Genomic DNA, 13,969 nt, shown 5'->3' on the forward strand with positions numbered 1-13,969 from the left:
CTCGGAACCGCGAGGCAACGTCATCGCGCAAGGCGTGAAGAGTGCGTCTCGCTCTTTCATGTAAGAGGCCGCGGTAACGAGATTACGAGGCTGGAGTGTCGGTGCATGTTAATAAATACGTTGGTCAATCGTAACGCGGACGGCGCCCAGGTCGCTTTTATCAAAGCTTCTCTCGAACACGTCGTGCTAACTGTTGGTACAGTAGAGCCTCGGTCGTTTGAAAATTTAACGGCTGACTCGGTCGTAACAACCAAACGAAATACAAAGGGGCGGAGACAGTCTCACAAAGGGGTGGAGACAGCTGATTTGTAACCTATATGTGTCTCTAATCTTTCTTGTTTCATTTTAGAAGTGGGTATTTTATCGAGGACATAATGTTTTCTCTGAGGACGTGGCTGACCTAACCTATGCATTTTGAGAGATTTCTACGTGATGAATTATGTATCAGTATATCCTGCAGCTATATTTGTTTGTAATCTTTTCTGTATCATTTTGAAAGTGGGTTGGTGAGGACCTCGACTTAGGACTTCCTCTAAAAACATAGCTGACCTAACCTATAAATTTTGAGAGACTTCCACAAGGTGAAGATACTTTCTGCCATTGCACAATTCCATATCGGTTAGTATATAGCGAAGATAACTGTCTCTCTAATCTTTCCTGTATTATTTTGAAAGTGGATTTTTGAGGACATCGACTTAGGATCCCCTATGAGAGCATACCTGACCTAACCTATTAATTTTGAGAGACTTCTACGTGGTGAATCTACTTTCGGCCATTGCAAAATTCTATATCGGTTAGTATATAGCAAAGATATATGTCTCTCTCATCTTTCCTGTATGATTTTGAAAGAGGATTTTTGAGGACCTCGACTTAGGACCTCCTCTGAGAGCATACCTGACCTAACCTATAAATTTTGAGGGACTTCCACGTGGTGAATCTACTTTCTGCCATTGTACAATTCTATATCGGTTAATATACAGCGAAGACACATGTCTCTTTAATCTTTTCTGCATCATTTTGAAAGAGAATCCTTATGGACCTCAACTTAGAACCTCCTCTGAGACCATACCTGACCTAATCTATAAATTTTGAGGGACTTCTACATGACTAATCTACTTTCTGGCATTGCACAAACCTGCATCAGTAGATTCTTAAGCTATATGTGTCTCCAGTCCTCCTCATATCATTTTAAAGGCCTCAGCACCTCGGCCTAGCACCTCCTCTGAGAACATACCTGACCTAACCTATAAATTTTGAGGGACTTCCACATAACTAATCTCCTTCCTACCATTGCACAATTCTATATCAGTTACTATATAGCTAACCAATATGTCTCTCTAACCTTTCCTGCATCATTTTAAAAGTCCTCGAGGACCTCGACCTGGCAGAAATGTTCCGTCTCAACCCGAGGCCAACGAGTACCCTTAGCACCGCGAAAAGATAACCATTCCGCGTGTCGAGAATCCCGCTTAAAAATAATCCTCCGGGACCGAGAATGACTGTAAGTCGAAATACGTCAGCAGGGATGATCGATAACCACCCCGTCACCGGTCCCCGCCGTGAAACTCAGCGGTGATCGGCTGAGTAGCTCGTCGCTCTCCAGATTTCCCTCCGATTGCAGCGTCGATTCATTCGAGCGAGAGAGAGTTAGCAGTGACACGTAGAAGAGCACTCGAGCCGCGCCAGAACGAAAGCGGAGAGAGATTTATTAGCAACCGGATAAAGTTGGCGGGTGATGGGAACGACGTGACGTCTAAATCATTCAGCCCGTTCAATAATGCAGAAACGCGACGCCGCCATTGGATTTGGGTCAGATTCCCGAAACGGCGGCGACCCGAAACCGTCCAAAGGACAACGAACACCGACGATGGTGAGCTTCGGCTGGAACCGTGGAGTTCGACGCTCTCCGCAGTCTGTAATCGAGGTGGAATCGCATTAGGATCCAGACACAAAAATGACCCGGGAGGAAACGTTCTTACAACAGCTGTTCGGTTGAGTTTTGACGTGTATTCCCTGTCCGAACTTTGTGACTGGGATGAGAAAGAAAGACGAGCTGCAGAAGTGAAAATGCTACAATTGTATTGCTATCTGGGGATGGTACCAGTTTCTGGGGACCCTTCTTATTTTCAACTGAGATCATGATTCACACGTTCAATAAATAGATGACAGAGGTGTCACTGTCGGGAGTCAATTTACAAAGAGAAAAATATCGTAAATTTTGACCTAGAGGAAGAGAACAAGAGGCAAGGAAACAAGGAGGTAGAAAGTCCCCAAATAGTGGAATTTTGAAATTATTTCTGAATATTTGAGATCGTGACTCACACGTCCAATGAAGAAAACGAGACTACCAGAGATGTCACTAGTTCAGTTATCCGGGTGGCACTGTCAGAAGTCAATTTACAATTTAGAAAGAGTCAATTTACAATCAAAATTTTGACCTGAAGAAGGAGAACATGGAACAAGAGGGTATAAAGTGTCCAATAAGTGCAATTTAAAATTATTTGCGAATAGATATGAAATGAGGAATGGAAACCTAGAGTTTCAATACATAGTGATCCACATACAAAGAACCAGATCCAGCACCAAATGCACACTGTGACGTTTGACGCAGTCAAGGCAGCATCCTTTGGGATGGGACACTTGAATGTTCAAAGCACAGTTGAGACACTGGCGACTGTCTGGCTTCGTGAAACGGCACAAAGTCCATGACCAGTAGCTCGAGGCAGAAGAGTGAACTTCACCGAAGTGTGAATGCCACTGAACGCTCATTGAAGAGTTCTAACGCAGCCGATAACGGCGCCATTGTCAAACGTGGAAGCCCGGATTTAATCCTACGTGGCCGTTCGAACTTTCTAGACTGTCAGGACTGTTAAGTTTATGCGACTTTCTGGAATCTCGAAGCCTCCGATGCGTTTAAGATTTCGAATGTTTCACGATACAGTGGCAAAGCAGGTGTTTTAAGAATTTACTAAACTTGGAGAACTCTCAGAAACTTTTCAAGATTTTCCGTAATTCCTTAGATAGAATTCGTACCAAAGATACGCGCCGTTTTAAAAGTTACCCCTTTTCTTCCTAAATAAGCTTTACTACGCGCAGCGAAATGGTGGCCTTAGGGTTACGAAAAGTTATTCTGGCAATACGAGTGGGATAGAGGTTCGATCCCCTCTGACGGAAACGGAGAAACAACAAGGTTCACGAAAACGGGTGGTGGAAGGTTTTGCTTACTCGAGTAGTGATCCTCCTCCGATATGTCGGCTGGTTCCGGCGTTGAGATGTTCTCCTGTAACAAAACAGAAATACACTGTTAGATTATGTTGGGAGACATGTACTGTAATCATTCTTGATGAAGAAAGTATGGTAAAAATAATGTACCCATATATAGGGTAAATAATTATATTGGAATACAGTGGAATACAGTATAAAAGATATCCTAGATGCTATTCGGATGACTCCATAAATGCACAAGCTCGGGAATGACCTTGTGCAGTTATCGTAGAGTTCGTATAATCCCTGATGTTTACCGACGAGCTTCGAACGTGGAGGACAGCGAATAAAGAAGAGGACGGAGCGAAAACACCGTGGTATGTCGGTGAAACAATTTAATGCAACGGTAAAACTTTTTTATTATTAACTTTTTCGTTCTAAAACTTGAACTATCATATTCCTGACATTTTTCTGATTAAAATGAGACCAAACACGATATAATTCGGATGATATTTACCACGCATTTTTTTTTAGTTAGTGTTCTACGATAAATGATACAAAATAAGTTGTTACAAGTAAATATGTTGCGAATTACGTCGTGCTTGGTCTATTTTAATCAGAAATATGTCAGGAATATGATGGTAAAAGTTTTAAAACAAAAAAGTTAATAATAAAACAGTTTTACCGTTGCATTAATTTGTCTCACCGAGTAATCCGATCCCAGATCGTGTTTACACTACTCGGCGATTGAGATCCTGGACCCCTCAAAGGGTATACCCCGTCCCGGATCATGTTACACTGCTCGGCGATCGAACTTCGGGACCTCACAGGAGGTATACCCCCCAGGCTGGTTTCTGTGCATTTATCGTAGAGAAACCTTGTACCTGGCTAGCTAGCAATTATAAAAAGGCCAGGACGCGCGAAAATAACGGTTATCCTAAATATAACACATATCAATTGTAGAGTTTTCAGAAACATACGAAATTGTTAGCTTACTTCAACAATTCTAAATAATAAAATCATTAAATAAAATAAAACATTCTGTCCTTGTTTATCTGTCACCACCCACCAAAGAGTTCAAACAAAGACGTTAGACCTAGCGTAAATTGGTTTTCCCTGACCAAGTGACCCAGGTTCTCAAGCATTCAATGATTGAATAATTGAGAAGCCACGAGTCAGGCATACTCGTCGACAGTCTTCTTTCCTAGTTCCCATCATCAACCATCGAAATATCTAAACAAAGACACCGGAATCCATCCGAAACAGGAACGATCAACCACTAGTGCAAATTGAGAAACCGGGCGGCCGATTATTGAAAAATTAAGACGCCGCAAGTCAGGGGGACTTGTCAATACCGCGATCAGCCGTCCACGCGGGTGTCCAACTGGTTCCATGGAGTCGCGATTGTCTTCGCGATTGCGCCACAGAAAAACACACCGACAGACTGTCCGTACACCCACGGAACGGCCGTGGACTTTATTGTCCCGGATCGAGAACTGGCAGCAGCTTGCGGTTCGTCTGAACGCAAATTACTTACGCCTCGGCTCGGCGACGTGCTGTGGGAGACGGGATCGAGGTACGCCGGGAATGTCGGATCAATAGCGTAACCCAGCGTGCATGTTCTTCGCGGGAAAGCCGAAAGCAACTTTGTCGAAACGCCCAGGCATCGATGTCACCCGGTATCGGTGTCCATATTCCTGTTTGGAAAGGAGTGTTCGCCGCGTGCGGTGACTTCTTCGTGATGCTTGCAGTACTACATTCACCTCGGACAACTGATCTTTCGTTCTGATGTTTCGTTTTGGCATGTGCTGAAGACGTGCTGGGTCATTGAACTGCCTAACACTGGCAATTTCAAGTCTGACTGGTTGTGACGCGTTAGGACCCAGTGGGTTGACCTAGGTCTGATCTTTCACTCCTAAGCTTTATATTCCAAATGGCATTACTAGGTTCATGATATCCTACATTTTTATCTCATTATCCTACAGTTAACCCTTAGAAGCCTGATTTTCCAAATTGAATTTAAAAAGATATCAATATATTTATTATTTGAACAATTTTGACAGCTGACGTTTGTTTTTTCAATTTTTGTTCAAAAGAACATCATGAAGTAGCAACATACAGCGTAATAAGTATTTGTACATGAACCAATTCGAAATAAAACCTCAAATATTTATTTTTATGTACCCCTCAGGCTGGTTTCTGTGCATTTATCGTAGAGAAACCTGGTACCTGGCTAGCTAACAGTCATAAAAAGGCCAGGGAGGGCGAACCTTATATATTTATTTTATTAATAAATCTTAGAGGAAGAAATTAATGAAGTTTATTATTTTTAATGTTAATCTCTTATTTCTTTTCTTATTAATTTTATTTTAAATTGATTGCTGTGCTTCTTATACTAACTGTGCAGGCAAATATTAAAAACAAACCAATCGCAAGTGTACAATTCGATTTAAAAGTCCGGTATAAAATTTAAAACTCAGGGCATTTAAGGGTTAACCCTTTGCGTTCGAGGCGCGACTTAGAAGCAGCAATCGTTTATCTTAGATTTCATTGAATCTTGAACTGTTCGTAGTGATCATAAATAGCTTCCTAACTTATAAACTGGTACGCTTTGAAGTAGTAGTAATACACGTTGCTTCCACGACTCTCCAATCATGGTAGAAGAAGGTTCAATTGTTTAAAATCTCAGCATTCTGTAACGAAACTGTCGTCTTGTCCAAAGAATCAAGAATGGCCATTGGATTCTGTGAAGTCATGTAAACCATAAAATGAGAGGTCTCACTCTAGACTGATGCATATCTAATAGTCAGGTTCATCCCAGATAATGCTCCATGTTTCTAGTTTCCTCTGCGAGGTCATCCCGACGCACCCAATTCGCGTTGAGCCCGTGTTAGTTCACAGGGTTCCCCGATGAAGCGTACGGTCGTCGGTTTCGCAAGGCGTGCGCACAGGCATTGCCTGGCCTGACGGACCGACTGTGGCTCTCCTATCTGTGTCAGGTCTCGTGTTGCAACTGCAGAAGGTCGACCGGTATACACGCCGAGGAGAGCACGGCCAATTGATACCGGCCACAACTTTGTCCAGCGGTGTTGTAGGACGACGAGCGGTCGACTTGTACGCGCATACCGCGCTAGAGCCGCGCAAAAAGCACCGGTGATGTAACCAAGAAATTCCGACCGTGCCGCGCGAGCCGCGATGTGGACTACCGTACGAGATTCAGGCGGCTCGACAAATTTTTAGGACACCGAGGTCCAGGGAGAAGTGGAAAGAAAATGGAACGTGGAAGAAAAATTATGAGAGTTAAATATGTTGAAATGAATGGTATAGAAGAGTACTCTCGAGGTGGCGCTGAGACTCTAGTGACTGTGTGGTGTAGAGCAACGCAGACATCTGTCGATTAGACTTCGCTAACGAGACATGCCGAGGCGATAAGATAAGCCGGATTGTGCAGAAGTGACACTCTGTTATTGAACCGAGATAGGTGATACATGTGTAGAACTTGCACGATTTGGGCGATATTTCAAGGAGCGAAAGTACTAGACAAATTTAGAAGGCGACAGTTTTGTGACGCCACTAGTGGCGCTTGACTAGTGGCGCCTCCAGTGTCACCAATAGTTTGCTCGCTATGCGCTGAAATCAGTATTACATTTTGGATAATTAGCTTTTCAATGGTCTCGAGTGGGCAGTATATTTTTCTACGACCCATAGAACCTTGCGTACCGGGCTCACTAGTGTCACTTGACTAGTGGCACCTTCAGTGGCGTCGATGCGGCGCTGCTTTCCTGTGGCACCACTAGTTCGATTGCCATCCGCTGAAACCTACACCACACCAGTATTACATTTTCGATAGTTAGCTTTGGAATGGTTTGGAGTGGGCAGTATATTTTTCTACGACCCATAGAAACCTGCACACCGGGCTCACCAGTGCCGCTTGACTAGTGGTGCCTCCAGTGGCGCCGATGCGGTGCTGCTTTCCTGTGGCGCCACTAGTTTGCTCACCATCCGCTAAAATCACCAGTATCACATTTTCGATAGTTAGCTTTACAGTGATCTCGACTGGCCAGTATATTTTTCTACGACCCATAGAACCTCGCGTACCGGGCTCGCTATCTACTTTAATATTCGATGGAATTTATTGACTGGAAACGTGCATCTTCAATCTCGAGTTACAGCTCCAACTACCATCGCAAGTTATTTTAAGAATCTTTCATTAAGAATTTAATATTACTCGTTTCGAGCTACCTATCGATACGTTTTTCGATCGAAATTTCCATTACATTTAGTTCTGAAAATATTCTAAAAATAATCGTAGAGGTACAATTATAGAAATTCAATAGTTCGATGTTCGTTGCATTGAAACAAGGAAATAATTTTCACGTGCTGCCATTTCAAACAGGTGAAAGTTACTGTAACTAGTATAATTAATAAAACACACAACTGTCCCCATTAACAATGTTTACGCGTTTACAACTAGATACCTTGAGAAATCTACACAACTGCAATTTGTCAAAGAGGCCAAGAATACAGCCGTCACTTTCCTTCTTTCTCTCTCGGAAATTGTTTCGAAATCAAATACTGCACGTCAAAAAATTAGGAGCAATTTATGTTCAACTTTCCCGCGACTCGTCCGTCACCAGGAATAAGCATAACCGGTTACGTTGTCCGATCGATCAGCCAGTAGCATTTCTCAACAAGAGTAAAATTCACAAAAACTCACAAAAATAGAAAAGAAGCTCATTCCTTGCACTGCCTCCACCTATTTATAAATCCAAGGAGAATTCCATAAACAGACAACTATCCCAATTCTCCACTTTGTTAACCCTTTATTTACTAGCGAGACTTATAAGTTCAGTCAATTTTCTCATGGTATTGTATTAATTAAACGCTTTGAAATCTATTGTGACTTTCAAGTCCACTTCTATGAAGATCATTTTTAATCGTCGGATGGCAGCACAAGCTTGGTTTGGTTTTATGTTGATAGTGCTTAACTAAGAACTACTTACTATTCACTTTCTTTTTATGTTTTTGCACTTTTCTGAAACTTATCTTAACAGGGTCCTTTTTTCCTTGATGTCTTATTTTTCTATTCATATCTTTTGCCGTATAAGTTTTTCGATATATATATTTTGTTACCAGGTCCTAACCTAACCATGAAAATTCGGGGTGGACGCCCAAGGATTTGAACCCAGACTTTTAGCGTAGTAGTCGGCCACTCTACTTACTGCTCCACTGTCCGCCCTAGGACAAGCTTCTTCTCTAGATCTTAAAAACTCCCAATATCCTAACATTAACGTCGACAAGAAGCTGAAATTAGACGTGGCAACTAAATACTGCACAAAAATTCACAGCTTACCGCTTCGCTACGCTACACACTGACGCGAGAGAGTCGCCCACCCAGCAGTAACAATTGCCAAGTTCCCCAAGCCGGCCAGACGCAAGACTCGACGGTGAGGTCGTCTTCACGGCAGCCAGTGTCTTCGTCCAGCTCACGAGTCACCGAAAATCCGCAGAAAGGGTCGCTCGATTGCGCCCGGTGGTCGATTGCCGGTCCAAAACCGAGTCGTAAATCATGTCACGAGAGGCCTTAGGTATCCTGAGGCCGTAGGTACTAATGAACAATGTCCTCTGGCTTTCTCTCTCGCGGCTGTCCACCTTCTCTCTTTCTCCTCGTCTCACCTACGCACGGGCCGCCCCACTTCCGGCGGATGTACCCTGATAAATGGGAATCTCGCTGAGCGCGCGACCAGTCGGCCGTATACACCTACGACGACGCACACGGCGCCGAATGAGAAACGAGCCGGGAGCGGTGCTCGTCTTCGAGGCCGGCAACAAGAAGCACCCGAAGAAAAATGAGGGGAAGAGCCGGCGTGGCTCGTCCCCGCGTCGTTTAGCGCCAGAAGGAACCGTCCAGTTAATGATTTCATGAGACGACCGCCAGGATCCTGGGAGGAGCGTTCCAGGAGACAAGGCAAGCCTATGCCTGGGCTGTGTGGTCTTCTTGGGCTTACACGATTTAGTCTCTGCTCTTCGAGTTGCAGTAGAACTTCGTTTATGCGAAGAAAATCTTGCTCAGCCTTGGATATATTTGTAGCTGACCCTAGTGCTCTCTAGCTCCTCTTAGCTGAGCTCAGTATCTTCTAGCCCCCTATAGCTGAGCCTAGTATCCTCTAGCATCTCATAACTGTGTCTAGTATCCTGTAGCCTCCTGTAACTGAGCTTAGTATCTTCTAGCCCTCTATAGTTCAGCCTAGTATCCTGTAGCCTCCTGTAACTTCTACTACCTAATGGCTCACGGAGATGATAACTAGCCCTCTATCATCTGACCCACTCGGTTATCAAACCTGTCTTAATGTCCCAGTCTCTTTGAACGGTTAACTTTACCAAGTCCACTCACCTTAACCTCATAGGAAGCTTAACAATAGGATTTGAGGACATCCATTCTATGTAGCCAATACTAACAGGCCGGCTGTACTGAAGAAAGCACCCAACGTTTACTGACACGAAGTCACCTGAGTAGACAGAAGAACTAATTGGCGTACAAATAAGTCTAAAATTGCATTTACATCGCCAGTTGACTTTCAACCGCAATTGGTGAGTCACGTAACAAACCGTTCGAACATATCAACGGCTTCCCAAGAGCTGCATACGAGACGTTGACCTAATCCTATTTAAATCGCATTCCCTAGAAAGAAGGCACCTGGTTCCGGCAGTTGTCGGTACAGCGCTCAAAATAGAGCCTCGCTGACGAGATATACCTACGACAGACGTCCAGTCCACCGGCACCGGCTAATGCGCAGGTTTCTCTGACCCCCCTCCCCCCTCCGGGCATCAGCATTCATCATGGCGCGTTAACAGTCTGACAATTTCACACCGTCCAGCGTTGCCAGCCGCGTTGTCCAATTTTCGCTGATCCAAGGAGAAGAAAAGTAACCCTTCCACAACTCGAACTGTCCTCGCAAGGACCTGGAACCGGGGCTATAGAGAAAGAAATTGCCCCAGGGGCCCCTGGGGTAGAGCCGCACGACCAGGGAGATACGGTTGGAACATTTGTTTAGTTGGCTGCAATTAAGCCACTTGGCGGCAATTGTTTGTCGCTCAGCACAGAATTCCGCTCCCACGTGCGGGTATGCGGCTCATAAAGCGCATGGACGCGTGTGCGTTGTTGTACCAACTCGCCACCAACACGGCAATTCCAGACGATAAAGCGGAGCGAGTTGCCGGGGTTAGGGGTCAACCGGGTCCAGTAGCCGGTGTCCGACCAATCAGCGCCAGGCAACCGGTCCGACACTGCGCGAGATCGGCTCAGACGATTGCCTTTTGTCTTGAGCGCCGTAGACGGACGCGATGAATTGTACGTCGAAGTCACGCGACCGTCCGCGCCCGCTTTGCACGGACCGTCCGCTCTGAATTTTTATTGGCCCCGGGACTGATCGTCGGTTAATCAGCGAACTAGCTATCGCCCTGGCCGGAAATTCTGCGGGGAAACGAGGAATTGTTACCAAAATCTGTAATTTGTATGACGCATAACGAAGTGAAACTGACCAGGACTGAACAAAATAAAATTCTGAAAGTAAAATATTTAGGTTTAGTACGGGTAACCTTCTTATAAGACGAAGGTTACGTTTCAAATGCTTCTTTCTCAGATAAAGATTCAAATGCACTGCTGATAAAGTAAGGCATTCTATCGATAAATCCTTCGATCAATCAGAATTCTACATTGCCGATTTTTACCGACTGAAAGCACTTCAAATTATCAGTAGAATGTCCTGCGTTACTGACGGAGTACTTCATCTTCTAAGTAACCTGATTTTTTGTCTAAACTGTTGGCTAGAAGTTTCCGAAGTTATATGATTGCGCAGGGGTTGTTCGAGGAAGAGAACCTGTGCCATTAGAATGATCACTCGAGTGGCTGATTTAGTTAAACCCTCTCGGCCACTTTTCTGGATGATGGGGAAATGATTGCGGCCTACCGTTGATTTCGAGACCGTGTGTTTTGACTGGGGCGAAGCGTCTATCAGCGACTCTGGCCTATCTCTCCTTCCTTGTTGCCCCTCTTCGTCGAACTGCGCGAGCGGCTCTCAATTTCGGCTCATTTGCCTACCAAATCTGACGGCCTCTAAATACACAGAGGGTCCAACGGTGAACGGGTCTCAAGGTCGTCGGTAATTACCGCAGAAACGACGCTGCGTCCTTGCACGTGGACTTTCCTTTGCCCTCTTCTTCGTGAAATCGATTTTTATAGTTCGCTCTACCGCACACGATTGACCCCGACTTGGTCTACATTCGATGCTGTCGGTCTTGCTCTAGGTTATAAAGATATCTTTCTTGAGGCAATTTGCTACGAATAAATAAACGGGCTGTGTTCAATTCTTATTATCGCTCGTCCAAGACTATCCAGCGACTGTTGGATAACAACAAATATAAACCTTGTTGCTATCCAACAGTCGTCAAGTATACTCCGACGAGAATCAGCCCGCTCGGTCCACTCTCGAGTAAAGGCCCTAATAGGACCAGGAGTGCCTCCAAGGAAGACCAGATAGTCCCGTGTTCATCAGCGCCATGCAAGTACACCAAAAGCACACCTGCAAGCCATCGTCGAACCCACGGTAAAAAGAAACAAACCAATCCAGAGCCAGTTGATGTATCCTGGCCAAGGATACCGTTCGTCGTGCTCGTTTTGGAACGTATTCGTCGTTGCACACGAACGCGACAAGCGGGTAGGAAGAGAGGAGCGGTGATCTGACGTCATCGGAGACGAACGCACCAAAGCGACGCGTTCAGGTTGCGTCAGGGGGGACCGTGGATGATTGCCGGAGCTCTTCTGATCTGAAAAACAGCCGCGGAGTAGGAGGAGGGAACGGCGGGGTCACCATCGTCGGGATAACCTCACACGTGTGCGGCCACAAAAAAAAAAAAAAGAAGAGGAAGGCCAGGAGGAGAGACAACTGCGACATCGCGAGCCAGCCCCGTCCACGGGAAAGATCAGAACGACGGGTAGAAATAAAACCAGAGAAATCGGCTTATCAGCAGCGGTGGAGTCGGTGATCGCCAATTAATCGCGCCACACCGGTGATAATGATTGTCTCGTTCCACGGGAGCGAGCCGAAGATACGGGCGTAGGAAACTTTCCACTGGGAGCGCCACTGGTCGTAAAATAGAGATCAGAATTAGGCACCGTCGCCAAATTGAATTTTAAACTCGGCGAAAATGTAGTTCAAGTGGTTCTATTAACGCAATTACCTTTTAGTTTAACGACGGAGTCCTGAAATAAAAATGTACTCGAACAAATAGCGACGAACCTCTCAAACCCACCGCTATCCGTGGGAATGGATTTGTTGCATGGCAAGTTAATTTGTTTTTCTAAACTGACGTCATGGGAAAATTCGTGCAACTTCCGGCCAAGTGAAAAGTTTACTATCCACGATCGTGCGTCAGAGGCAACGCAAACTGGCCTGGTCAGGTTGGACATTTTTCACTCCAAGTTCTTTCCGTGCATCGTTTTCCATGAATGTCATTAATAGTGTATGAAGCGCTCGAGAGACAAATTAAAGGCGTTTGGGTTGCGCAACTGATTAATTCATTTCGCGCAGGTGAAAAACATGTTATGGGTGAACAATTATTACGATTAATGATTAGTCAAACTGTTTCTGTAATGGAATTTCCAGGAAGTCTAGTCGAGGAGTAATTCAAATTAAAAATGGTGAAACAGAATTGTGATGAAGATTGAGAACGTTACGAGAGAGCATCATTCAAAAAGGATACTCGACGAAAGAAGCCTAAGGTCAAGTCAACCAAAGAACAACCTGGGGGACCTCCCACCAGTTGCCACGTCGAAGGAGAGTCTTCCCCTTCTTGCTGCCTTGGTCGACGGCTTGGGTATCCAACGAAAGTAGCGATGGAAGCAAACTTAACTCATGAATCTTCATTCTCGTTAGGACAATTTTGAGGAAATCGATTGTTCCTATTGAATTCATTAAGATTTCTTAATGAACGCTGAACTTCTCACCGAATGTAAAATTCTATTCTATATTTCTATTTCTATTCAAATTAAATATCAAATGAAATATTAGATACCATCAGTTAGTCATTCAAATAGTCAAGCTCTTGGAGAGTGAAGTATTGAAATAAAGAAACATTTTTAAAATAGCCTTCCCTTCCCTATAAGAGTGTCCCATTTATGTGACTCCAGTTCTCAATTTCACAGTCGACTCGGAGTTAAATACCATGAGGATGTTTGAGACTCATTTTCCAATCAGCCATCGCACACTATCTTTCCTAACGAAACAACAAGCAAACCCAGAGCTCCTCCCGGCCTAGACGGAGGAACGTGCATGACGATATCGCGAAGTAACGTCGTTACTTTCCCACCGGGGCTGTCGTTGTATTTTCGAGCCGGCCTGCAGTTTATCCAGCACCAGTCACGGATGACAACGGTGCACAGCATGGCCGGTTGGCTACCTTACTTGACCCCCGCACAACGAGGGACAATTGGGTGTAACAGTCTCCCATTCGCTTGTCTGTCCGTCCATCCGTCGAGCCGTTCGTCCGTGCAGAACGTCCGTGTTTCTCTGAATCCTCGGCCGTGTAACACGTCCATTATTCCCGGGGCGCAGCGCGTGTGCGACCATGTTCCCGTGTACGCACACGGTGCACCCGATCCCACTTCCTCCCATGAAGCTGTTCTTTCTCTTTGATCTGCATGCCTCCGGGCCTTTCGTTCGACGTACTTTTTCGCTGCCCTCAGCAAACATCGAAGAAGAGTCGC

The 13,969-nt window shown here is 45.0% G+C and overlaps 1 protein-coding gene across 3 annotated transcripts in view; it reads right to left on the minus strand.

Moving 5' to 3' along the window:
- Positions 1-13,969, minus strand: part of LOC128892931 (nucleolar protein 4-like) — a 101,544-nt gene that overhangs the window by 30,493 nt on the left and 57,082 nt on the right. For all 3 annotated transcript variants that reach the window (XM_054153590.1, XM_054153591.1, XM_054153592.1), the window contains one exon: positions 3,226-3,280. In XM_054153590.1, the coding sequence (XP_054009565.1) occupies positions 3,226-3,280 (55 nt within the window). The remainder of the gene's footprint in view (positions 1-3,225; positions 3,281-13,969) is intronic.

The sequence above is a fragment of the Hylaeus anthracinus genome, unplaced genomic scaffold, assembly GCF_026225885.1.
Source record: "Hylaeus anthracinus isolate JK02 unplaced genomic scaffold, UHH_iyHylAnth1.0_haploid 2, whole genome shotgun sequence".
Classification (NCBI taxonomy): Eukaryota; Metazoa; Arthropoda; class Insecta; order Hymenoptera; family Colletidae; genus Hylaeus; species Hylaeus anthracinus.